The sequence below is a fragment of the Etheostoma spectabile genome, chromosome 6, assembly GCF_008692095.1.
Source record: "Etheostoma spectabile isolate EspeVRDwgs_2016 chromosome 6, UIUC_Espe_1.0, whole genome shotgun sequence".
In the NCBI taxonomy this organism is placed as follows: domain Eukaryota; kingdom Metazoa; phylum Chordata; class Actinopteri; order Perciformes; family Percidae; genus Etheostoma; species Etheostoma spectabile.
Genome location: NC_045738.1, coordinates 29,712,571 through 29,740,566, shown reverse-complemented (window position 1 = coordinate 29,740,566; position 27,996 = coordinate 29,712,571). Strand labels below are relative to the sequence as shown.

The following is a 27,996-nucleotide window of genomic DNA, read 5'->3' as shown; positions in this document are numbered from 1 at the left end:
TCCTCGTGTAGCGCGTCATTATAAAGAGCAACCAATAGATGGGCTACGTGAACAGGGTATCCATCGGCCAATAGGAGCAGAGTTGTCTGTATGGGCGGGTCTTTGAGCCTGCAGCACCGAGGAGGCTCTGGATACGATGCCATCCATAAAGTCACATAGGATGGAAGATAAGCGAATGCTGGGCTTTTTGGAAATTCTGCCTGGACACATTCAACAGGCGTCAGTTTAGCAAACTGTCGGCTATCTGCGCTGAGGTAAGCGAACAAGCATATGGCCTAATAGCTGAGTTGTTAGGCTAAATGTGAAGTTAAAAATGCAGTCACATTTCTGTAGATACATTAAAACAAGTGTCCGTACTAGTTTTATGTTTGCTATCGACTCGATAGCTGTTTTATAGACAGACACGAGTAACGCCTTACCCAAATAACGGTAGAAGAAATACAGTCACTATCTTACCTGTTTCATTCTTTAGGGCCTAATGTCCCCAGCGGTTCCACAATCCCTTTGAACATCAGGTATGATGGATCTAAGAGTGCGGTGAGCCCTCCAACGGGCTGACCAAAGCGCTACTATAAATCTCAGAAATCCAGGAATTAGCCGCTCCTTGTTCGTCGCCAACCACCAGAAAATTCTGGAAATATGGGAATGTGTTCACGCGCCAGCAGCTGTGGATTTTAGGCCTACCCGAGGGAGAAATCTAGTTGCAGGTGTGGAGACGTCTCAGCTCCATGTCAATGCTATGAGACACCTGGACAGACACTGACTGACCGCAGCGGGACCGAGAGTGGAAGAGCAGCTACGCGGTGAAACAGAGTCGGCAACATGAAGGAGAAATCTAAAAATGCTGCCCGGACTCGGCGGGAAAAGGAAAATAGTGAATTTTATGAACTGGCTAAACTATTGCCCCTTCCGTCCGCTATCACCTCCCAGCTGGATAAAGCCTCAATCATCCGACTGACAACAAGCTACCTGAAAATGAGAATAGTCTTTCCTGAAGGTAAGAGAGCTGCATTTAAATAGTGTGTGTGAAATAAATCTACAAAAAAATTAGGCGACATAAAAATAAATAAATTAAGCCTATGATTAATTATAATAGCTTAACACTATAGGCTAACCAACTAAGCTAAATGTTAGGTTATAAGACTAATATTGTATATGCCTATAGGCTAATGATAGCCTACAATTAGGGCCTGGATAAGACAATACGCTTTTTTTTATTATTATTATATTGTTATTATAAGCTACTTTTAGTAGGCTTAGGATATAGTAATATAGCCTACAAGTAGCAGGCCTAGAAACACTGTAGCCTATTTGCTTGATGCTGTGGTAAACGCGTGATTTTGTATTAATATATTTTTTTAATATTAATTTATTTATTTTCTCGATAGGTAGGCCTGAATTCCATTTCCCTGGTGGTTTGTAACTCAATAGATATTTTCATAACTTTACAGGAATAAAAAATAAATCAGTTTATTTTCGTTTCAAAATATCTCACAAAAATAGGCTACATCGTTGTACAAATTCTGTAACTAAAAATCGCAAATCAGCAGATTTTTTTTTTATTTAACCTATTTTATTCTTTAGTGTAAGCATTGGGCTACTCGCAGGGAAATGTTTGGTTGAACATGAAGGAAAAAGAGACATGTTTTCATAATTTATTGCTTACAGCTTCAGGAAATTGCGTCAGTGTATTAGTCTACATGGACAATGTGCTGATCGCGTTAGGCTACTATTAAAATATATTTCCTTGACTTTCAGTAAGATCTGTCTTATATCGAATAAAGTCTTCTGATATTCTCTCCAATCAAAGGAAGTTTCTGATCATTTACGGCGTCAGCAGCAGAAGTCTGCTGTGTCCCTCAGTCCGCCTGTCCGTGTCCCCGTGCTGCCGGCAGGGATGTGCTTTCTCTCCGGGGGCCCTGGCGGCCCCTGGCAGCAGATTAGTCGTGATGCGTGACTGCTGCAGAGCCGCGGATATTAGTATGATCTGCACGTGTGATCCCTCGGCATATGGAGCTCCTTGTAACAGTAAAGCAGGCCGTGTTGGAGGGAAGGTGCAGTGACAAAGAAAACACAAAGGAAACACTAAAGGATCTGTGTTTTACCACTCTGAGAGCCGAGCAGATAAACCGGGCTGCGACGGCAGCCTTGTGTTTGAACAGATTCATCATCATCATCTGCAGTTTATTGATTATTAATATTATAATATTACACAATTCGATCGAGGCAATATATCGATATTATACTGATATATGAGACTAGATATCGTAGATTTTGGATATCATAAGATGACTCAAGTGTTGTCTTTTCCTGCTTTAAAAGGCTGCATTACAGTAAAGTGATCTGTTTTATTTGCCTTTACCCTCTTAGTTATTATATCCACATTATTGAGGATTATTTATCTAACATCTCATCGTGAAGATATTTTGGTAATCCACCAATTTGCAATACTACAAAATTGTCATCATATCTACATTGATATATTTGGTCAAGAATATTGTGCTATTTAATTCTCTCCATATGGCCCAGCTCTATAACACAGAATATCACCTCTGGTGAGAAAATGACCACTGCAAAGACATTATGTGGGACATAGATAGCACTGTCTTATTTTTTTTTAGTAAAAATCATTTAAAACAATAAGTTAGAAATCAGCTAAGAGGTAATAAAAGTGCCTTGACCAAATGTAAACCTTGTCACATAAGTATATTTTATTATTATGCACAAGATACTGCGAGACAGGCAGATTCATGTTATTTGAATTACGTTCCAAATCCAATCAGCTTGAAATCGACAATTGGGTTAGTGTTTACATCGCTGGATCTCATGAAAGTCAGAGTGAAAATTAGGGACAAATACTGCAGATTCTTATATAGTGCATGAAGCAAAAAGCAGGGTTGTTGAAAATAACCTTATTATTGAACCGCAGGGCTCAAAAAAGACAAAAAAAGCTGCAACATGAGCTTGAACTATCTGTGTAGAGTCAGGAATAACTGGAATGACGAAAAGGCTGACAGCTCAGATTTCCTTCAGTCAGGACATTGTGATGGCACAACTCTGGCATCCTCTTCTCTCCAAAATCCATTATTATTTCAAAGGCATGCTTAGTAAGACAACTTATGTACAGCACCTGACTGTATTTTGCATAATTAACACCAAAACCATTATACATTCCAGCTCTCAGGGACGGTGTCCCAGTAACACCAGTTGCCCTCTGCCTTGCATCAGTGGAATATATCTGGCATATGTGGCAACACAAGCATTCTATGGAGCTCTCTGAATAATTTAAGGGACAACCATACTCATGCAGGCAACAAGGTTTTACCCCCCCCCCCCCCCCCCCCATGCAGTTTTTAAAGGCCGGACCTCTCCACTCAGGCTCCTCACACCTTTTTACACCAAAAAAACAAACAAACACATCCACTCCACCACGAGCCACATGTGGCGATGTTTATGAAGAAGCCCATCTGAGAGAGCTGTAGAGCTGGGAGGTGAATAGCTAAAAGTGTTGTTAATTTGGAGTGTACCAAAAGACTTTTTTGTGTGTGTGTGTGTGAGGGAGAAGAACTACTACAGTACCCCACACTACAATATCTTGAAGAAATTTAATCAGGAAGGGAGGCTAAAAAAACAAACAAATCACTTTTCATCTGGGTTTCTGTATTTCTATTTGTTAGATGAAATCACCGTTTGCATCGGTGTGTTGTGACAAATATCACACAATAAAAGCAATGTTATGAGGACCAAGGTATCAATGTGTAATGCTGGACGTAAAAATGCAACAACAAAAAAACAAGTCAAGGTTTCCTCTTGTTGGTAGCCTACTAAATGAGATATGAAATGGCTGAACGGAGCTATAGTGTATTATTCCACACGGAGCGTGGAGCGCAGTGTGATGGGCTGATTTACGCTCTCAACACTTTAAACCCGCCAACGGCACTGGGTCTTCTTAATACTTATCTTTAATAAGCTAAATATGAATGCGCTGCTGCTACATGCCCTCAGCAACTTATTCGCACGCCAAAGAAAGTAATATACTGTATATATATAATAGGCTACATAATAATATTCGTATTGGGCTTCTTCTTCTTCTTCTTCTTCTTCTTCTACTTATTATTATTATTATTATTATTATTAGGCCTAATATGTGTCATACTGTGTTAACGGAAACAGCGAGGTGTAATGGTCGAGGTCAGGTAGAAGGAGTCAAATCGAGCTGCTGTCCCAAAATGCTGACTGGACCGGACTTTGTTCAGCGTGCTATTTATTGAACTGGGCCAATCATACAAAAAAATAAAAATCACATTATGCTCTTAGTGATTGGTTTACTAAATGTATTCCTTTGTCTTTTATAATTAGTTATTTAAACAAGTTTAATTCCGAATGGATTCCTTGCAATTCAGATGCAGTTTATTTGGTATCTAGGGAGTGATAAGGAGGAAAAATCAGGAAGAATAATGACACAAAAATCTGTTTATTTTTATTTTCCTTTTTATTTGTTTCCCCTTCTTGTGAGAGGCTACACTGGACACTTGCAGGCCTCTGAGCCCTCAGATGCCCATGGCTATCAGCTTACCACTCACTATCATTATCACTTTCTGAAGCGCTTACAAGTGTTCACAAGCAACAACAAACAGGCTGGGAGCCACTGCTTTAATTATGTAAAAACAATAATTATAATGTGTCTAATTGGAGTGGGGCTCGTCTGAGTCCCACGTCTTGTCTTAAAGATAGGCTAATGGCAGTAGTGGGATAATGGAAATAATTAGTGACTAACAATCTTGCGTTTTATGTAGCCTAATAAAGCCAAACGTTAGGTGAAAATAAAACAATAAGTGGAAGGCTGCTCCTTTCACAACACCAGTCCTCCACCGAGCTGTCAGCAGCGCTGTGTTCCGCTGGGTGACCTGCGGCAGGTCGCCCGCAGCAGGCCGCCGCAGCCCGCAGCTTTTTGGAAGGAGTGTCTGTACTAATAATTAAAGTGTGGACTTAGTATCACCAAAGAGTTGGAGGCTAAAGCTAAACGCCTTAGTTGAGGCCTCAGTAGCTGTTTTAACCCCGCCGTAGGCTACTGGGAAGCCCGTGTGGCCCTCCATGTCAGCCTGGGTGCTGCTTGGAGCGTGCTTTTTAATGTAGCCTAACGGCGTTGTTTGCTGCTTCCTGGACCCGGATTCATTTCATTTCTTTCATTTTAGGATGTTTTTAACCAATCAAATATCTAGACAAGAACTTCTAAATTCCTTACGCTTTGTCTATATCAATACACATTTAATTTTGTTTTCTGGTGATTAGAAAGGATTGTGAATTCAACTCAATGAAATTGATTGACCCGTGTTTGTCTTGTTTAAACAAAAGCTATATAGCCCCATTTATTATTATTATTATTATTATTATTATTATTATTATAGGACTTTTGTGAGAACTAATTATATAGATGTTTTCTTATTAATGAGAAAATACTAAGGAACCAGTATTACTGTGTTCTCACAGCGGTGTTTTGAAGGCTCTGTCTTCATTTTTAAGCTATTTATCTTTCTTTTTTTCTAAGTGGAAGCCCGTGATTTTTTTCACTTGTGGGTGCCTGTAGGGGGGCAATTTGATTGTGTCTTTTTATGCGAACGTGAAGTCCTTATTAGCTCCGTCTGAAGCGGGCAGGCGGCGGGGCGCTGTGATCCTTGCACGCCGCCTGTTTGCTCTGCAGAGCGGGATTTGCATTTGAAAGGGATCGCTGGTGCACATCCAGCCACTCCTGTTTGCTCGGTCCGCGGTGGCTCGATCCGCGCCTCACACCATCTCACATGTTCTTTTTACGACTGCTGTGAACGGGTTATGAATACATTTTCACGCTACCGCATTTGCAACGATAAAAAAATAAATAATAAAAAATAACAAACCGAGTGTAATTTCAGGTTTGGTGCATTTCTACTGCTGTAGGCTGCAAGCCGTCAGATCAAAACATTGTTTTGCACTGAGTGGGTTTTAGACTCGTGATGGTCAATGCTGCACTTTCACGAGCCTTTGCAGCCCTAATTGTAAACCAATAAGCCCTTCAATGTACCAGCATTTCTCCCTGCAGACACTATTGTACCCACAGTGTGAACAGTAGCCTAGTAGTTCATTTAGAATCCGAATGAGCTTTATTTGCCACTTGTATGTGCACAAGGAATTTGCTCTCAATGTAGTTAGATAAATCAACATAAAGCTGGACAAATAATAGGGCATAAACAGGGCTATGTGAAAAAATATATATCAATATATATAAAAAGAATCAACAACTAACAACATGTATAAAAAGTATATGCAAGTCAAATGTTTTTGTAATTTGTAAACAATATAAAATGCAACAAAATAAATATTGAACATGTGGATGTGTACAGTATGGATGTTAATATAATTTGTCTTTACACCATAGGCCTACATACAGCATGTATGATTTATATTTTAAGTAAAGACCAATATTTATATTCTTGTCATCACAGTAGTTCCTTTTTGTGATCATATGACGTAGTTAAATGTGTGTACACTCTTTGGATTGAAATTTCATTCAGTAAGTACAGTGTACAGTATACTGAACGATAAAATAAGAATAAAATTTGCTATACTTTATTAGCCTGTAGAACAAGCTTATGGACATTGTTGTTACCATCATCACATTTGCTGGGATTAAAGCCTTCCATCTGCATTGTAAAATGTGACCTGTTTCTTGTAATCATATTTTTGCTCTGTATGTGTGTGTGTGTTTGATTTGTTTACTAGGCCTTGGGGAGTCCTGGGGTCATGTAAGCCGCAGCACTTTGGATGGAGTCACCCAGGAGCTAGGCTCCCATCTCTTACAGGTACTTACTACAGTAGCTATTAGTTCTCACACTTTACAAAGCACCTGAAAAAAGTGTGGATTTCAGGGTTCTCAAGTGACTGAGACACCACCATGTCACTTAAAATGTCCTTAAAATGTTCATTGGAAGACATTTTTTTAATGTTCTAAAGTCACCCTACCATGACATTAAAATCTTTCTATTATTACTATTCAGCCAGAGGCAGACACTGTGTGTGTGTGCGTGCGTGTGTGTGTGTGGTTTACTACCGTCTGCCTCCTGCTGCCTTCATTCTTGTGCGTTAAGAGTGAAATGAGCTGAAGACATTCCTGGTCACGCACAGAGCCTCAATCTGTCCTGCAGCCCCTCTCCCATCAGCAGCAACACAATGGAGCAGGGTGCAGGGCTGGAGGCTAGCAGGGCGACAGGCTAGCAGCCAGGGATGTAGTCAAGACCACCTAAGCAGAGACCAAGTCACCACCAAGACCAGAGTGTACCAAGTCTGAGACATGACCAAGAATGTGAGGGGTTGAGACCCAGTCAAGACCAAGACAAGACCAGTGCAAGTGCCAGACTGCATGTCACAATAAAATCTGGGAAATGCTAACCATAGGCACCCCTCAAATTGATCTGATAGGCCCACATTCCCACAAAAAAGAAAACAAATTAAGACTCTTAAGACCCTCATTCACCTCTTTTATTGCCATATAATGAGAATTGAATGAAATTCCTTGATAAAATAATCAAAAGGCAGCTGTGGTCTAGTACTTCTGCCTCACAGCAAGAAGAATCTGGGTTTGAATCAAATCCTGGTCGTTCCGGGCCTTTTTGTGTGGAGCATGTTCTCCCCGTTTGCGTGGGTTTCCTTTGGGTGCTGGCTAACATTGGCGCTTTTACAGAAATGTTGATTAATGTGCATTGTCCTAATCAAATAAATAAATCTACTTCTACAAAACAAAAATCTACAAAACAGAGTAAAAATGCAGTCAGTACCAAGACCTTCAAAAACCCACTACTACAACTATGCTAGCAGCTATGGAAATATGCTGCTTTTTAAAAAAATAGATTTCTATAGAGATTTAGATTATAATAGCATAGTCTTCCACTCACTTGCTTGGGTATTAGGTAGGCTAAACCTAGCTAAACCAATCGCAGTCTAATCAATAATAAATAATCTTCTTCACAATGGCATAATGTAAAAAAAAGAGTGGAAAAAAATCAGGAATGCTTCTCAAAATAATGAATTACATTTCGGCAACGAGTCCACACAGCATTCCGGGATGGTAGAAAAATGTGCTTGTCTTTATGTCTTTAAACCAATCACAATCGCCATGCGTGACACTAAGCGCCGGACAGAACCATGGTGCCGCTGCAAAATAGTCTTGGGAAGGAACTTGTTTTGGTGGAACATGTGTACGCTCAAAAGTTGTTTTAGTCGTGCAACAGAAAACTCTGATTGGACAGATAGTGTAGCTAGCTGTCTGGATTTACCCTGCAGAGATCTGAGGACCAAGTAACCATAGTCCTCAGAAATCTACCGGAGTTTAAAAATCCAACACAAAGAAAGAGGAAGGAAACGGACATCTGGCTCAAAGAAGAACACTGGAATATCCGACTGCAACTAAGCAAACCTGGAAGTGGAACGTGATGGATATAGACTAGAGCTAGATTGACCGTATGAACTGGTGACTCAGTCTCTAATTCAACTGTTCCTTTAAAGCTACGGTACATGGTATTGTTGTTTATTTCACAACTTTCTTCAAATCATTACTTCATACATCTTCAATCAGTCGAGTTTTGTTTGTTACATGAAAAATCGTACAAGGTATATAAAATCTTTCCAGTGAAATTGAATCCCATCAGCTCATCATAAATCACAGTGCCTGGTGTAGATATCTTCTTGGCAGGTTAGGGCACCATCTGTGTGTGCTCAGCCGAACAAACCACTCTCTGCAAGGCCTTGCGGTCCTGTTCAGAGCAGTTTCCGTCCCAAAATAGTTACAACAATCAATCTGTCTGCAGAGTTATGTACAGTTTTATGATACACATTCATATTAACAAGGAACTATTGTATACACATTATTTTTGGAAATTGACGCAAGACAGAAAAATAACAATTGGCCTTTTGTTGATATAAGGGCTGAATGATTTAAGGAAAAAATCCAAGTGCAATTTTTCTGCCAGATATTGCGATTACTATTTGATTTGTGAATATTACTTTTTAAAGTAAGTAGTAAGTAAGTAAGTAAGGTTTATTTGTATAGCACCTTTCACAGATAAAAAATCCCAAAATGCTTCACAGTAAAATGTAATACAATACCAACAAAGTACAATACAATGCATAAGACACTTTAAAAACAAATGGAAAACATGAAAACAAAAACCATAAAAAAAAACCACGTCTAACTGAAAGCCTGTTTGAATAGCAGCGTCTTCAGTTGCTTTTTAACGCAGAATTGTAGGCAATGCATTCCACAGCCGAGGTGCCACTGCTTGGAATGAACGATCCCCTCTGGATTTAAAATGAGTGTGGGGAACAACTAACAGTCTCTGACCTGATGACCTCAGGCTACGGATTGGAGTATGAAGCTGAATCAACTCAGAGATGTAGTAATGAACTTGACCATGGCAAGGCTCTAAAAGTAAGAACCAGGATTTTAAATTGAATTCTATACTGGACTGGTAACCAGTGAAGTGCTGCTAAAACAGGTGTGATGTGTGCCCTTTTGTTAATGTGAGTTAAAAGCCTTGCAGCAGAGTTCTAAACAGCCTGGAGACGGTAAAGCTCCTTCTTGCTCAAACTTTTAAAAGTCTTTTAAAGTAAAAGTCTTTTAAAAAGACTTTTACAGTAATCTAAGCGAGAGGAAATAAAAGCATAAATGATCATCTCCAACTCACCATTTGACACCAGTGCTCTTAATTTGGATATATTCCTCAGTTGGAAGAAACAGTTTCTGACTAATTGCATTGAGTGGTACTCAAAGGACATCGCTGAATCAAAAACAACACCTAGCCTCCTGAGCCTCGGCTGGACAGACGAGCCTAAATCAGCAATGTGTTAAAGTATAGCTAAAGTTCAATATTGTCTGTTTATCAGCTAAAACATGTCATGAAACATTATAACATGAGACACATTCAAAACTGCAATATATATTTATGCAAGGAATGTGATATTTAACATTATCCCAGCATTTATCTTATAAAAAAACAGTACAAGTAATACTAAAAAGAGGAATAAATAGTGTTAAACCAACTATATATTCAATTAAATATTGCACATTCTTCACAATTAGCTAATTGCATTCTTTCAGATTGAAAACGATGAATCAATCAGCCCTAGTTGATATCTAAAATAACATGCGTTTTCTTGTTTCTTTCAGACATTAGATGGCTTCATTTTTGTGGTTGCTCCAGATGGGAAAATAATGTACATATCAGAAACGGCATCAGTCCACTTGGGCCTGTCGCAGGTTGGTTTGACAAACTCAGTGTGATCTCTTAAGGTATTTTGGCCCTGATGTGTCGCACTTCTGAGATGAATGTTCATTTCAACAGGTAGAGTTGACGGGAAACAGTATTTATGAATACATCCATCCAGCAGACCATGATGAAATGACAGCCGTCCTCACTGCACACCAGCCTTATCATTCACACTTTGTTCACGGTAATCAACAACCCGGCCATGTTTTACTACATATATGACACAGACTCATCATACAGCATAAATAACGTTTTCTTTTCTTTTTTTATTCTCTGAAGAATATGAGATGGAGCGGTCCTTTTTTCTGAGAATGAAATGTGTCCTCGCTAAAAGAAATGCTGGTCTTACATGTGGAGGCTACAAGGTAGGTCTAAACTGATGCTAACTGTTTTGACTTTTTATTTGACAAACTGAAAGATGACGAATGACATGTTCTGGTCAATGTCAAGTAAGATCAATCAAAAATATTCCAACTAACATTCCTAAAAATCAAACTCAGAAACCATATTGTACATTTTTAGGGAATATGTTTTCATTCGTTTGCAATAAATGCTTAGATTGTAGTTCAAACGAGGAAACAGTGATTTTTAGGTATAAATAAATGGCAGCAAGTCACAAGGCCAATGGAGCCTGCACTTAATAATAGATGACTGAAAAGAAATTTAAGAAAAAGCAAATGGTTGTGCAGTAGTGTAGAGAACACAGTGCACTGTGGCTTATAAAAAGAAAGGCTGAGTTTATTCACAAATTAGTAAATTTAGTTTGAAGCCTTACTAATTCTCAGGTAGAGTATAGTTGACATGCTGAATTGTCATTTTCAAAAAAAGACAAGAACAGCTGCCCACACTGGCCTGGGTGACACAATCAACAAGAAGTCACAAGTATCAAACATATTTCAGTGTTTCTGCCTGGATTTTTTTCCACCACCGGGGGGTGTGGGGTGTTAAGTTGTCACCAATAACGTCACCGTGTTGTTGTTTTTTTGCAACAGTTGGCTTTATTCTTAAATATTCTTTTAAAAGCAGTGTCCTTCCTCCCACAGAATAAATTATGTTCACCATTGAGTGCATTCAGCTTTATAGATATCACACAGAGCTAATAAACAATTAAAGCAATGTATATAGCGTAAACGCTGTATTTAATCACAAGACAACATGTTGATGCTGCACTCCTCCTGACCCTGTGGCCCTGAACAGGACAAGGGCAACTGGAACTTGACATGTATTATTTCTGTATCCCTCTGTGCACTCTTGGCCCAGGTGATCCACTGTAGTGGCTACCTGAAGATACGTCAGTACAGCCTGGACATGTCTCCGTTTGACGGCTGCTATCAGAACGTGGGGCTGGTGGCTGTCGGCCACTCGTTGCCACCCAGCGCTGTCACTGACATCAAACTGCATAGCAACATGTTCATGTTCAGGGCCAGCCTGGACATGAAGCTCATCTTCCTCGACTCGCGGTACGTTCTGTTTGACAGTGTTTGTATTCCCTTTCACAAAGTCGTTACGTGTTTGTGCAGTATTTAACAGTGCGGGTGGGTGTGACTATTTCTGCATACGTTATATTTTGTGTGTGTGTGGTTTGTATGTGAGTGTAGTATGTCAAGCAAATGTGGGAAGGCTTAATTGACCCAGTGTGTGTGTGTGTGTGTGTGTGTGTGTGTGTGTGTGTGTGTGTGTGTGTGTGTGTGTGTGTGTGTTGATCAGGGTTGCAGAGCTGACAGGCTATGAGCCTCAGGATCTAATTGAGAAGACTCTCTATCATCATGTCCACAGCTGTGACTCCTTCCACCTAAGATGTGCTCATCACTTGTGTGAGTTAGGTTTGTTTTGCCTTATTAAAAAGTCTCTCTTGCCACACACACATACACACACACACACACACACACACACACATACACACACAACTGATATAGAACAGACACAATACACATGGCTATACAATATTATAGTAGGCCTATCTTTTCTTATGTTATGGCTGCTATATTATGGTACTTTATGTTGTCATGTTGTTTAGTGTTATGAATAACATGTTATGTACCTTATGATGAAAATTCCAAGCATTCACATAAAACAGTTCATTTACATCTATTCACAATAACATAAGATAAAATACACTGTTGCAATACCAGATTTGTCTGAGTTTAATCCTTTATAACATTTTGCTGCAATTTGCTGCTGTATTTAGTAGGGATGAGCGAGTACAGCATTATCTGTATCCGAATCCGTACTCGGACTGGGCGGGGCTTAGCCCGGAAGTGGTCAGATTTAACCCGGAAGTGGGTCGGGTGGTCTTGAAATGGGCGGGGCTTTAACCAGCATGTTATTTTAAGCATGCAATTGATATGGGTTGATCTGAAATTGTTATATTTATTGCTGATTAGAAAACTATTTACATGACAGCATCGAGCTTCAGATCAATGGTGTTGTCATGGTAACAAACAAACTATATACAGAACGTTTTGCAACAATGAATACAACACATGCGGTTGCAATTATGAAGTAAAATGTAATGAACAAGAGTTTTCATACTCAGTATAACTTTCTTTTTTTAACTTTTAATTTTTTTATGATCAGTGGGATTTTTTTTTTTTTGGTTCTTTTTAATTTTTTTTATTTCCACACCAGGTATATGTGTGTGTGTGTGTGTGTGTGTGTGTGTGAGAGAGAGAGACACAGAGAAATAGAGAAAGAGAGAGAGGGGGCGGGGGGCAGCTGACAGTTAAAAAAAAAAAAGATCTCCGATGGCAGAGACGCAACGGGAGTCACATTTAAACCAAGCAGCACGACTGAAACCCACGTTCACCAGAAATCTACTGGTTACTATGTAAGGACTACAAACTGAAGCTGAAGAAACCCTAAACGTTAACGGAACAGACTCGATTGACTGACGGAGCGGGAGAGAGAGAGAGAGAGAGAGAGAGAGAGGGAAAGAGAGAGAGAAAGAGAGAAAGAGAGAGAGAGAGAGAGAGAGAGAGAGAGCGGCCGAGGGAGCGCATTTCTCCTTGTTCTGTGTGTGTGTGATAGAGCCGAGCTTGTTTGTAGGCGGGGGGATGGGGGGGGGAGCGCTGTGATTATCACAGAACGCAGCGCGGCCAGTTGAGGAGTTGTATCCAATCCGAGCACGGATATTGACTCATATTACTCGTATAATACTTGTACTCGGCAAAAGTGCTTTATCCGTACCGGATACTCGTTTCAGCCGGATACTCGGATCATCCCTAGTATTTAGTATATGCTATGATTTGTATTGTTTTCCCCACAGTAATCATTTGCTGCAATTTCTTTCCCATCTCTTTGTCTTGTAGTGCTGGTGAAAGGTCAGGTCACCACAAAATATTACCGTTTCTTGGCCAAGCCTGGTGGTTGGGTCTGGGTTCAGAGTTATGCAACCATTGTACACAACAGCCGCTCATCCCGACCTCACTGCATTGTCAGTGTCAACTATGTTCTCACGTGAGTATCCGCTACTATTCTTAAATACTGCTTGGAGGTTCTGGTGGGTCTACACAGGGTGGGGGAAAAAACGTGCTCTGGTTCATTGGCATTTCTTTAAACCAATCACAATCGTCATAGCCGACGCTAAGATCCGCATGGTGCCTCTACAAAAATAGCCTCGGGAAGGAACTTGTTTTGGTGGAACATATGTACGTTCAAAGGTTGTTTTAGTTGTGCAACAGAAAACTCTGATTAGACAGATAGCCTAGCTAGCTATCTGGATTTACCCTGCAGAGATCTGAGGTTAACCATAGTCCTCATTAATCCACCGGAGTTTATAATGACAACACAAAGAAAGCGAAAGGTAACGTACAACTGGCAGAATTTCCGGCGGTACCTGAACAATTCTGGAAATGATAAGTCAAAAACAAAAACAAAAAAACAAACATGGATATCGTCACTACATTATTAAGAGATAATAGGCCGGCATCATCTGCATTTGTAAATTAATTAGTTACATCCTGGTTGAGAGCCGGGTGATTGAAAACTCAACGCGTCCTCAATGTATCCTGAGTGAGTTTCTACCTGTGCTTTGAGCGGTCCACTTGTAATCCAATCCCTTAGATCCGATTTTAATACCAGGTGAAAATGCTGCCAAAGGTGTATGTGTTCAGTAGGAGCCAAAAGGCTTGGGTTTGAGCGTCACAGACAGAGTAGAAAATCAGGTAGTAGTGAAAGTTGAACCAACAAATTGGCTTTTGGTCTTTCAATGGGAGTGATGACCAAAAAAAAAGTATATAGTATAACGTCAGCCTTAATTTTAACACACACTCTTCTTTGGCTGTAAAGCGAGAGCAGCACGTTATTCCATGAAATGGAAAAACATGTCTGAAACATGTCCAGGGTGTGAACCCATATTTATTAGAATTAAATATGATGTATGTTGAGTAAAGGCAAATTGACGGATGAGTGGAAGATCACTACTAACGCTCAATACTAATCATTCCACCATTTTGACCCATCAGCAACTTGTAGATACATTCTCGTAACTCACTTGGGTTGAAACTGTATTTTGTATTACTTATTGATACAGAGTAGCAAAACATTTATTTACATAAAAATGTTACGTATTCCTACTTTAAAACTTCTAGGATCAGACCTTTATGCCCCTAATAACATGGATCCAGTGTTAACCCCCCTCTGCTAAATCAATAATTTCAATAGCCGATAATCACTGAGCTAGCTACTGAACAACAACGTCAACCAACATTTTTGACACTATGATGGAACTAAACCTGACACTGACTACAAGTCACAGTGATAATGACCAATTTGACACAATGTTCTTATATTCTGCAGTTTAGTTGCTTTTTTTGGGTTCTGCGACATGAAATTACCAACTTTTCTTCTCTGGTGACTACCAACATTAAACTTCACAACCACACTCCTGCTTTTCCTCTGACGAGAGCCATAGAGAGAGAGAGTTGCGACACTTTTTGATCTCGCTAGCGTGGTGGTCACGTGGTTCATGTAAGCCTGTATAGTTCCAAACAGACGCCGCACTGTCACGTGTTCCTATGGGACTGACTGCAGCAAGTGCAATATTGAATAATAAATGGACCTGTTTATATTATTACACTACAATATTAAAAGTAGCTTGTTTATCAATCAAAGTGTCACAGAACATTAATTTGCTACACTGCTACTCTGCTTTTTCAATCGCAAAGTAGCAACAGTCCAGTCAGCATTTAGTGTCCAGACCACTTGCTGTACACATACAAATAAAGAAGAGTATATGTATCCTAAAGGGCCTCTTATAGAGTTGACAATTCGAAAGAGGTAGCTATTTAATTAATTTACCCCTGGAGATACCTTCACAGCTGGAGAAGTCAAGCTCACAAACTAGAAGGCAATCGGTCATCTACCAAGTTAAGAATATATATTATTACATTGTGCACATTCAAGTAAATATCCATATATGCACCATAAAGGGCCTCTGATAAAATATAGACAGTTGACAATTCGAAAGAGGTAGCTATTTAATCAACTTACCTCAGAAGTTACTCAACGGTCAGCAATGGAAATGATGTCCAACGCCATAGAATGGATGTTTGGAACTATGCGAGGCTGCGTACCCCGGAAGTAGGCGTCAAAAAGCATACAACGGAGTCCAAGGGGAGTGTCGCCACTGTCTTTCTCTATCACTCTGCCTTTGACAGATTAGATAGAGACTCAGCCAAAGGCGGGAGTCAGGTACAACCTCCTCTGATTGGCCAAAACTAAGTTTCTGTTAACTCTTTCCTTGACTGGGTTACAGGTGTGTAGCATCGGCGACAGATTCACAGGATATTTGAAAGGAATCAATCATCAGTCATTTTTTGTCCTTTTTCACTAACAGACAAATTCACAAACTCCTACTTGAAGCACTTGAGCCCTGTTATAAAGGGTCTAAAATCGCCCATGCGTCATAAAGTTGTATCTGGTGGTATATCCAGTAGAAATCGGAGGACACCTGACAGTTGACAGAAGTGTCTGGCAGCTCCAGGCCAGAGAGGTTTGGCTCACATCTCTGTTGTGCCGTCATTCTCTGCTTTGATAAGATAATGAGTGTTTGTACTAGAGATTTACGCAAACAGTTGCTGTGAAGCAATTAACTGGAGGCTAATTGGAAATATGACACGTGTTTGTTGGTTTGCAAAATCTCTCAATGAAGAAAGTTAAGTCAAATTATTTTTCAGTTGGTCTTTGTCATTGTATGCTGAGGTAGAAACAAAAGGAAATGGGATTTTGAATTCTTTTAGGAAAACGAGAAAACTTTGCTGCTCTTTCTATCTTTGACGGTAGTTGACAATCCTGTTGCATCACTGTGTCTGCTCTCTTGTATGCCAGTTATGTCATAAGGTCTGAGCCCATAGTTACTAAGTGTGCTCATGTGTTACCTGTGGTGGCCTCTCTGTGGTAGCGTCATGTCACCCGGTAAAGTTTATCTAAGACTAGCAGCTCTGCCTGCAGATTAAATGAACAGAGGCAGGCGATGAAGCTTATCTGACCGGGGTGGGATTGCATTTACTTTATCCTGCGCAAACAGTTTAACAGCACTGAGGTCGCCACTAAAATCTTCATCACAAGCTGCTACGTCTCACTTCCTTCCAATAAAATCAAACTTTAATCATGGCAGAGCATGAGCCACACTCTTATTAGTAAGTGAGGGATACCATTTACTTGCCTATTATCCCATTATTGTATTACCCCTGATGTGCATATTTCACAGATGCACAAGGGAGTGCGTGAACGAATAAGGCCCATAAAACCCTCCATTAAGCAGCGCGGCTGGCTGCCTTCAGAGGCAGAGAACAGCTTGACACACATTTCCTCTACCTCCTACATCAAATCCATAACGGCGTGGTGTTTATGGCCTTTTAATTGATAGGCTGTAAACGTGATTGGCATTTATGAGGGGAATGAAACCTTCTTCCCCTCCTCGTTTCTTTTGTAAATCTTTTTTAAGCTACTGTATGGATTGAACTACAAAGTAATGGGGAAATGAGGCAGTATGCTTTTTCTCTCTCCCTTTTTGCGTAATGCATGGGACAAAAGACAGGAGGTACGCTTTTCTGGAGTGTTGTAGTCAGGAGTAGAGTTTGTTGGCCAAATAGCTTTAGTGTATACAGCTATGGATAACAAAGCTGATAAGACCACTTCACCTGCATGTGAACCCCCACTGTGTGTTCAGCTCTGATAACCTCTGCACCTCTGTGGACTTGCAACTGCTACCAGAACCTGGCTGTGATTTTAGCAATCCTTCCAAAGCACGTAACCACATTCTCACAACAGTCAACGTTGTCTATTTAACGAGTGTTGCTTCGTTCTGTTCTGGTTTAGCGCAAACCCGTCACTCTGCTGTCTTACACGCGCACTACGACCCTCTTTGTCTAAGTGAACACAACATCAGTACCCATACCAACACTTTCATTGCTATACCGCGGTTTTGTCAAATGTGTGTGTATACATCAGGGCTGCACAATTTATCACAATTTTATGGAAATCGCAATGTGGACTAGTGCAATATCCAAATTCGAAATGAGTTAAAGGCAAAATATGTGTCAACCTATGCTGAATGAAGTATTGTGGTGCTGCAGAGACTTCCTGGCCTACAAATTGTATCCCACAGACAGAAGAAAACACCTTTGTTTGGTACAGATCCTTGCAGAAATTACACTATAATCACCTTTTAATTTTTTTATTACAACATTTTTCAATGAAAATGTGAATTATGATACAAAAATGATCCTTCCCTCCAGTATCGCGCATCATATCGCAATCACAATATCAGTCAAAACAATTGCAATTCCTTAAATTGTGCATCCCTAGTACAAATTAGCAATGGACAGGGCTCTATGTTTTGCCTTTAAATTAAAAGTAATTTAGAGCACTGGTTCTCAACATAGCAGTTGGAGCCCCTCAAGGGGTCACAGAATAAAACTCAAGAATCACAAGATAATTTGCAGGATAAGACAGAAGAACATATATATTTGACACAAAATTACATTTTTTGACTTTTCTATCATATTTTTTTTATTGTGGTGTAGTATATAATTTCATCTTCTCAGCCCTCTAAGCGTTTGGGGTAGCGCGGTCGCAAGTACATGCCAATGCTTTAGAGCAGAGATCTTCAACAGGGGGTCCGTGACACCTTGGGTGTCCTCAGAGTAAGTGCATGGGGGCCGCCAAATTATTTCTTTTCTTTTTGAAAAATTCAAATATGTCTGAAAATATACAATAATATATATATTTATCTTTGCTATATACTTAATAGCAAAGATAAATTGGCAAAGTTAAGCTTAAGGATTCACTGGGCCTTCTACATATATGTTTAACAAGAAAACTTTTATACAAGATATTTACAATAGTGGGGGGTCCCTCTTCCGTCTCTTTTTCAGTTAAGAGGTCATTGGCCAGATCCCTGCTTTAGAGTGCTACCATTTCTTTTTATTAAAGGTATATTGCGTAGTTTCTGCCGCTCCCATGAGGAATTCTAAGTAATGACAAGAAAACTGTCTGCACAGCCTTACATGATCGCGGTATCAAACTTCAGCCCATACACCCGGCCGACCAATCGCGAGTCAGTCCTAGTTGTCAATCATGACGTTTCAGCACGTTTTTACAGCATCAAATAACTAATAAAAAACTAACCTAAAAAAATAGAACACTTGAACAAACATCAGCGTGATAGGAACCATACTTAAAATGACAGAAACAATCTTTGGGAAAAATTTATTCGGCGTGTACTTTGATTTTTTTGTCTGGCCCATGTCACATCTGCTGACACAAAGGGGGTGGAGCTTATGACCTCCACTGCAGCCAGCCACCAGAAGGCCATCGAGTTGTTTGTGCTTCTGTTATACAGTCTATGCATCAAGACTGGAGTTTATTAGCCCAAACCATTTATTCTGAAAATTCAAAGAAAACATAAAAAAAAACCTTTAGGTGCAGCAGCCTGTAATAGATCAAGAATTGCCATTACCGTTACCTCTTGTTCAAGTCTAAATTTAAAAAGGCTAGTCAATAACTTTAGTGTCAATCACAAATGGACGGAAGCCAGTGTGGTCCAGACATACTCTATATGGAAAGTGTCCTGAGATAACTTCAGTTATGATTTGACACTATAAATAAAATTGAGTTCATGTGTAATTTAACTGATCCAAATACTATGAAGTGTGCCTGCATGTATGTATTTAGCTGTGTTTGTGTGGAGAGAGATTGAGACAGAGGGGAGATGTGCGTGGATGATAGATCACTGTTTGTCTTAAGCAAACCCTGTCCAAGTTTTTCTGTCCTCAAACTTGATTCATCATCCATGGTGAGATCTGCAGAACCCTTTAGCGAGAAATCAATTCCCATTTCCCAGTAGTGAGACATTCAAGCTTCTCCTATGGGCCTGATTTAGCCAGACATAGCCTTTAATCTTCCAGTTTATTTGATTGGACAGCTTTCCCTCTGCAGAGTGTTTGTTAAAGGCCTTGCAGCAATCCTCCTGGTAAAACAAGCATCCCAACAGCCGTTCCACCCCTCTTAGCACACCCCACCCCTCCCAGCAGTCACCCTCACACACATCGGCAGGAACACAAACACACATCTCTCCGCATGCTGGCCCTCTCAGCACCATCATGAGGCTCTAATTGCTTAACAGATGTTAATGTTTTTTTTGCACCAAGAGAAAAACCAAACACACAGGTACACATGAGCTGTTTGTGTTCTTTGATAAACAGCCTTTCCAGGGAAATGGGATCTCTTCTTGTGTAATTATAGACCGCATTAAAACTATGACATGCACATGCAAAACATAAACAATATTATTATTATTATATATTGTGAAAGCACCACATGGAATTTCTGCTTATGTCTTTAGGGAGACAGAGTATAAGGGCCTCCAGCTTTCTCTGGACCAGACCACATCCAAGGTCTCTTTCCCATACAACAGCAGCAGCACCGCCGGCAGCCTTACAGAGACCTGCAGAACTCCCAAGAGCAGAGTATCCCGGCCCAAGACCAAAGCTAGACTCTCGCCATACACACAGGTGAGGATTTTATGTCTTACTGGACTGTGGTCATTTAGCTTTAAATCCCATATGATGTGTTGCTGACGTAAACAGTGGTCCCAAAGTTCAAGGTGCGATCGTGTAAAAAGCAAAACAAAACATGCAAGAATTAAATCACCCTCTACTGTACAATAGCATGGATATAGTGCTACTCGACACTTAGGCTATTTATGAAAAGTTTAATATTCAATGAAAATAACCTCTCGTAGCTCTGTAGCGGCTAAATACAACCAGCAACTGCTGCTTGGATGTTCTCCTTCTATGGCACTATTCACTGTTCACGTTACAGGCAATGTGATCTATTGGTAAATTAGCATTAATCACTTTAAGGGGGGGACATATTTTGTTCCCACTGGGGATAGAAATAACACAGCAGAGGTATAGGTACACCAGAAAGGGGGAAATCACATGCATCCCCCCCAGCAAAGTTAATATTCATATTTAGGGTGTATTTCCTGGTAAGAAATTAAATATCTTGTGTTTGAATGATACCTTGTTTTGGCTGAAAGGAGCATACAGTGGTTCTTTAGCTGACGTACCATTATGTATTATTTAAAGCAGTAGTTTTCAAAGTGGGGTCCTTGAGGGGTTCCAGAGCGTCATCTGCAAAAAGAGGAATACTTTATTTTCACTATAATTCCATTAATACTGTATGTAACACAAGAACATACTGTTTGACTGCGTTAGCCATGGGTTTCATACGCTTTCTGTAATAAAACATCTTAAAACTAAAAATACTATGAGATGGGGGGACCTTGGTCCATGGACCATGGACTATGGTTTCATTTGTGTCAGTTTAGGGGTCCTTGATGTAAAAAAGTTTGGCCACCACTGATTCAAAAGACAATTGCTGTTTGTTACTGTTGCTCTGGTACTGGAACTTGGGGGTTGTTTTGTTGTTATATCCACCGTTTTCTATTGGATAGGATAGGTTAGAAAATGCATCTGAAAGGAGCTCAAAATAAAGCAGTTTCCTCTTTTCCATTGGAAAGAGTCAGTGGAGATGGTTTGGACATCTGCTTGTCATGTCTCCTGGAGGGTTTGTTTATCCCGTACTGTATAACCTGGAAAGGATCTACGAACTGGAGGATGTGGCTGGGAAAAAGGACGTCTAGCTTACTGTTTGTACACAGCTACTGCAAGTAGGGTAAACCAAAGTAGACCCAGAAAGTAATCTGTAAAATGTGATGAATGCTGGATAATAATTTAACTTTGTTTTCTCTTCCAAATAAGTTTGTTTACCTTGTTCGTCGGACTGCTCATGTGTCCCGCTAGGTCTATTTGTAATTTTGTTTTGTTAATTTCAGAGTGTTTGCGAGGCTAAGTAAACTGTTTCTAAACAGCTGTTTTTTTTTTTAAATGTTTACATATGGGAAAACACATTTCTGTCACATGACCTGTAATGTCTATGGCAATTTTGCTACACATCCTGGCATTTTTCCTGAGGATCTTTTAAATAGTAGAAGTAGAAATAGTGCTAACATTAAAACAAGTATCATAATAATGCTTACATAATTAGATTATAATTTAATTATTTAAATGATGACACAATTAGAAAGATTTGTAATTATGCCTTATGCTGTTGGTTGGCTTATACCCAGCGTTGATAAGATGTCCATGTCAAACGTCTAGAAATATAGTAGGGCGGGGACCATAAGCTTTTGTTCTGATTCAATTATTTTACGATACGTGGGTGCTGATTTGATTTGTGTTGCAATCGTCATTTATTGCTATTCTAGAAATGTTGTGATTTGATAGTATTGAGTATTGTAATTTTCTTTTCCTTCTTTAACAAAAAACTAAGTTGAATACTACACTTCCAAAGACAATATACTATATATCATGTGACTTTTCTAAAAAAAAAAAAACTGATTCTTTTCTAAGAAAAACGCACATTTTCTTCTCTCCCTACCCACTTTTTCCACTGCAGTATCCTAGTTTCCAGACGGAGCGATCCGAGTCGGACCAGGACAGTCCGTGGGGCAGCAGCCCCCTCACTGACTCAGCCTCCCCCCAGCTGCTTGAGCAGAGCGAAGGCCTGGACGCGTCCTGTGTGTACAGGCAGTTCCCTGATCCCCGCCCGCGCTGCTACAGCTTGTCTGACGAGCACCATCACACCGCCAGCGAGGACTACACACACCTTCACGCACATGGTCAAGGACAGAGTTGTGAGCGTGGTCGATGTGAGGCGGGGCGTTATTTTCTCGGAGCACCTCCGACTGGTAGGGACGCGTGGTGGGGCACCGCCCGGTCCGTCCTACCAGTGAGCAAGAGCTCCTTGGAGAACCACGAGGGATATGACAGCAGCGTGCCGCACATCACAGCCGTCCACGGCTACAACGGTGAGAACTCGGGTCAGATTTATGTCTCTGCGTTAAATCTACGGCGTGGCTATGTTCGTACTTACATAGAGACACGGACCCTACGGACCAAAGCCTGACGTGCAACTCTCAAAAAATTTAACATTACATTTCCCCCAACTTATTTCCAGGTTCTCCTCCTCCATAAACAACATGAAATCAAGGAGACGGTTAACTTTTCCTGCTACAGTTTTCCCACCGAAGTCAGAAAGCACAGGGGAGACACTTTGTTTCTCTCACTATGACTCAAGAGTCGCTACTCGCTCCGAAGCTAATCACCGTCACTCTCTCACTTGCTCTACCAAAACACTTCACACGCATACACATGTCAGCCCTGCTACTCTCTTAAAGAGATCGATGCACACACCAACGCAAGTACAAACTTCAGTAGGGCACGGTGAAAGCTCTGTGTACCATGAGTCAAGCTTAAGGGCGCTTTCACACCTGCTTAGTTTTATTTTAGTTAAATTGAACTAGAGCTCATTTGCCCCACGGCATGTTTGGGCAGGTGAGAATGTGGCAATCACACTCGGGTGCACACTAAACGCGGACCAAACAATCCAACTCTAGTTTGTTTGTGGTCAGAACGTGATCCCACCTTGGACCACACCAACTATTGTATGTGTACTCCGCAAGTCTGAGCTAATGTCTCCTGTAGTCAGGTATGTTTAGCAGTCTGCAATGCAGCGGAGCAGCCGACTGTAGCAGCTTGTAGTGTTTCTATCACAGAAATAGACAGCGGTCAAGCTCACCGTCCATCACTCGCATCTCAAACCAGCCGTCGGTACAGTTGGAGACAGACACCAGCAGAGCACAGTGAAATCTCTGTGACCAGTGCAGACGTAGTAACGTCGCTCATGAAACAATGTCTGATTATTTAAATGAAATGAGCTGGTTTGACCAGGGAGATGCAAGAAATATGCACTAGTCCAGAACACAGGACCTTCTTCCTGTATTTACTTTCTTGCTCCCGCCCCAGACACATCCGACCAATAAAAGGAGGGAATGTTCTTGCGTGATTTGGAATGACACATTTTGGGACGCTTGGATTTTTCCAGGTGTGAAACCATCGCTCCAAGTTTACAAACTCAACTGATTTGGACCAAAGCAAACAAACTAGGTGTGAAAACGCCCTAAGACTTGGGCCATGTCTACTGTACATACATGAGGCTAGATATCATCTTAAATTTTGGATATCGTAAGATTGTGATATGACAGGAAAAAACCTTTCTTTTCCTGGTTTTATAGCCGGCATTACAGTAAAGTGATGTAGTTTTCTGAACTTATATTTCATTATTTCCCGTTAACGTTATTGCATCCACATTATTTGTGATTATTTATCTCTCACTGTGTTAATATTTTGTGTGAGCAATAGTCAGCCCTAAAATATTGACATTGATTTTGGTAGTTGGTAAAAAACATCCCAATATTTGATTTTCTCTCAATCGCCAAACTCTGCTATAGACCCAATCCCAATATGTGCTTCCTATACCTTGGGTAGAAAACACCTACGTCCCATTCATACAATTTAATGTCGCTGAGCAAATGAGGACAAGGAAAAACTAAATATACTCTCATCCCCTTCATCTAAAACACACGTTTAATGCTTTCATATGTCCACATTATGACTAACATTAGGGTTGGACCACTCAGTGTAAAGCAGGGGTCTTCAACAGGGGGTCCGCGACCCCTAGGGGGTCCGCGGAGGTACTGCATGGGGGTCGCGAAAGTTTTGGTTGATTAGACTTTTTTTATATTCCCCCCCCCCCCCCCTGCAATTTTTTCCACTAATTGAAATGTCTTTAAATACACATTAACATGAATTCAACACACTGTAGTAAACAGATAAATGGAGGCAGAAGATGTCTTTCAGTCATCAATGCACACATGGCACTATAGGACCAGTTTCATATAACACAATTTTATACATATATATATATATATATATATATATATATATATATATATATATAGGGGGTCCCCGCTCCATCTCGCCATCAGTTTGGGGGTCCTTGGCCTGGAAAACGTTGAAGACCCCTGGTGTAAAGGGTTACGTTAAACCAAGCCGGTTTTTCTTGTCTTCTATGATTGGTCCAGGTAGACAGGACTGGAGTGATTTCTTTTTAAGCTTCTGCGGCGTTAACATTGTTGCATGTATAGCTACATGCTAACGGCAATGAAAGATGTAATCTGTAACCCAAAGTCTGGCTGTATACTCAGTTAAAGCCAGACACTGGCTGTACGGCGACAACAACAACGGGAGCGAGATGTGGACTGCTGGCCAATCAGAGCAGACTGGGCTTTTTCGAGAGTGGGGCTTAAAGAGACAGGCACTGAAACAGAGCGTGAATACAGGTGCAGCGGCCATGGGGAGTGCGAGAAAGAAAAAGTGTTTTTTGAACATGTACTACACGCACTGTATGCGAGGTATAAGTTCTTGTTGCTCTTGTTTTGTGTGAGCTCACCAAACACCTATCAACCAAGAAAGTCTTGGATCTTGTTTTCTCTGCATTGACTGCTTTCATTTTGTCCTGCTGCAGGCCGGGGCCTTTGGGACGAGGACAGCGTGGTCAGCTCTCCAGACGGAGGCTCAGCCAGTGACTCGGGGGATCGCTACCAGGCTGACCACTACCGCTGTAGCCCGCAGGAACCCAGCAAGATCGAGACGCTGATCCGTGCCACGCAGCAGATGATCAAGGAAGAAGAAAGTCGACTTCAGCTGCGCAAGGGCCCTCCAGATGCTCCCCTGGGGCCGGCCAATGGGCTGCCCAAGGGCCCTGGTCCATGCTTCACTCCCGAGTATAATCAAGGGCCACTGCCACTGCAGACGGTGGTGTGTCGAGGTTTGAGTCAGACCATCAGCCCTGCGCCCAGTCCCGCCCCCCTGTCCAGGCTCAGCAGTCCAGGTCCTGAGCGCCTCCACAAGCCCAAAGACTACCTTCAAACAGACCTGTCCCCCTTCTCTTTGCCATTACACCATCCGTTTGTGCGGCCGGGTCCGTGCTTAGCTTCACCCGCCTCGGCCCCGGCTCTCTACCCCTCCCACACCCACCCGCGGCCCTACTTGGACAAGAATAAAGCCTACTCCCTGACAGGCTACGCTCTGGAACACCTCTATGACCAAGAGAGCCTACGGGGTTACTGCGCCTCGGCCGGCACGGGCCCCGCCCACTACGATGTGACCCCTCACCTCCGCATGCCATCAGAGCAGACCCCCGGACATAAAGGCACCTCTGTGATTATAAGCAGTGGCAGCTAACGCTCATCTAACACACGCAGGACACCCAGGTCACACAGCCTGAGCTACAACATTAAGCCATCAATATTCTGGATCCGGTTTTTCCATCATACCGATCACTTTCTTCAAATTGTTGCTTCTTTCTTCTTTAGCGACATTTAGGGTTGGGTATCATTCAAAAAATGTTGATAATGGTTGTTACGTCCCCACTGTGTCTAGGGGCGGAGGACGGTAACGATTAAATAAGGCCTGGGGGAAAACCAGGGAAAGTTGAAAACATTTCAAGATGAATCAAATTATTTATTGTTAAACTAACGGAACTTAAAGTGGTCTCCTAATAGGAAGACAAATGAATTGCAAAATGTAAACTAAATTTCAAGGTTTTAAATACACAACTTAACTCAATTAACACTAGCTTCACAACACCATTCTGAAGCAACTCAGCCAAAAACAGATAATACCGCTCTCTCTCTGTACTGTAAGTCTGCACCTCTGCCACAGGCTTAGCACAGCCATTTAACGCTTCCCAATCGTTAGAGCCAAGCAGCCTCAGCTGCGGGGTTAGGTCACCCACAGCTGGAGGGAATCACACGAGTAGAGAACAACAAAACACGGCATGTAACACTGGTACCAATACCAATACCTATCTTCAATACCTGGTCCTCATCAATATTTTTAAATATCAATATTATGAATTCCATTCAGCAATAAATTACAACATTACACAAATCTTTTTATTTATTTTTTAGCTCTGTCTTTGTGCGTAACGTAACGTTAGACAGCCAATCACAAACATTATTGTATGCTTGTTACTGGTAGAAGATTCCAATTCCTCCGGATTTTGTTGAGCAGTCATTTAGCCATGAATCCAAAACTGAGAAAGATCTTTAAGATAGGATTTTTAAGATATCTTTAAGATCCTTCTCTGTTTTGGATTCATGGCTAAATGACTGCTCAACAAAATCCATATTTATACGCATCACTTCTCCCTCCAAATTTAAAAATTTGAGAGGGAAGAGGTTGGTTTTGAGCAATCGTTTTAAAAAACCAAAACCTCAAAAACCCAAACCACGGCCGCAGCGGTAAACTTGAGGTAACGCCCATCAAGCCACAAATAAGGGGAGGCATTGCGTCACCACGCTTCAGTCATGGATCCGCAGCGTTAGGACAAAGTATCGAATCAGAGAAATAGTTATAGACATAGTTATAATAGACAAATAGAGAAAAAGTCCTATTTTTATGGACGTTATCTGACAGTAAGCGTTTCTGCGTCACATTTTCAGTAGGGCAGCGGAGTGGCTGTGGGTTGACTTCCCACAGTTCTCATGGGCTTTATAAGTCATAAGGGGAAAAGGTTAACATGAGTTAATGTTCCTAAACATCATCACCAAATTTCTGGTTAATTTTTGACAGTTTCAGTGGTTATGAGGAGCAATGTGAGAGAGGAATTGATCAATTTTTAGGTATATTAAACCAGCTTTTCCCTCGCCATTGGCGCCAATGAAGCAGAAAACGTTACTGTGTGATAACTTCTATGATCGTTAAACCGACAAGCTTAAGTGTTCATGACATGATATTGCCATGAGAAATTTGTTGATCATTGATTATTGCCTACATTTTTTCACGATAAGCGTTGTAGAATGTCCCGACAGGCCGTGTTGTGAACAGAGGAGCGTGTAGCCCGCGCTGCAGCAGAGCGGCTGTGTCTGGGCCTGCTCTGTGGGGATGGAGGATTTTGTGGATTTGTTGGCATCTGTCGCTCAAGAATTAGCTATATATGTTATGAACTTTATTTTTTTTAACTAAATTGCTGGTGGTTTTCAAAAAAAGTGGTGAGTTCAAAATGACGAAATCTGACGCGTACCCACCCGAAAACAACGTCTATGGATTCATCACTACAAATGCAACTGGAGCAAGCATCTCCATATCACCCACGTTATCCACTTTCAAATTTAGATGAAACAAATGATATATCCATCTACAAAAAAGCCTAAAAGTTGTATGTTAGAACGGAAGTACAAAAAGGCATTGTTGTGGAGATGACGCATAATCTCGTCTCATTGGTG

The 27,996-nt window shown here is 41.0% G+C and overlaps 1 protein-coding gene and 1 long non-coding RNA gene across 2 annotated transcripts in view; both read left to right on the top strand.

Annotated features, from left to right (window-relative positions):
* LOC116691164 (uncharacterized) overlaps positions 1 to 27,996 on the top strand; it is a 631,246-nt gene that overhangs the window by 309,434 nt on the left and 293,816 nt on the right. The window lies entirely within an intron of this gene.
* On the top strand, positions 62 to 26,643 carry LOC116691147 (single-minded homolog 1-A). The gene is made up of 12 exons (XM_032518520.1): positions 62 to 254; positions 473 to 997; positions 6,757 to 6,836; positions 10,196 to 10,285; positions 10,371 to 10,479; positions 10,575 to 10,660; positions 11,556 to 11,755; positions 12,003 to 12,109; positions 13,604 to 13,751; positions 20,143 to 20,311; positions 22,263 to 22,674; positions 25,233 to 26,643. Exons 2-12 carry the CDS (start codon positions 823 to 825, stop codon positions 25,949 to 25,951), a joined length of 2,295 nt encoding a protein of 764 aa, XP_032374411.1. The 5' UTR covers positions 62 to 254; positions 473 to 822; the 3' UTR covers positions 25,952 to 26,643.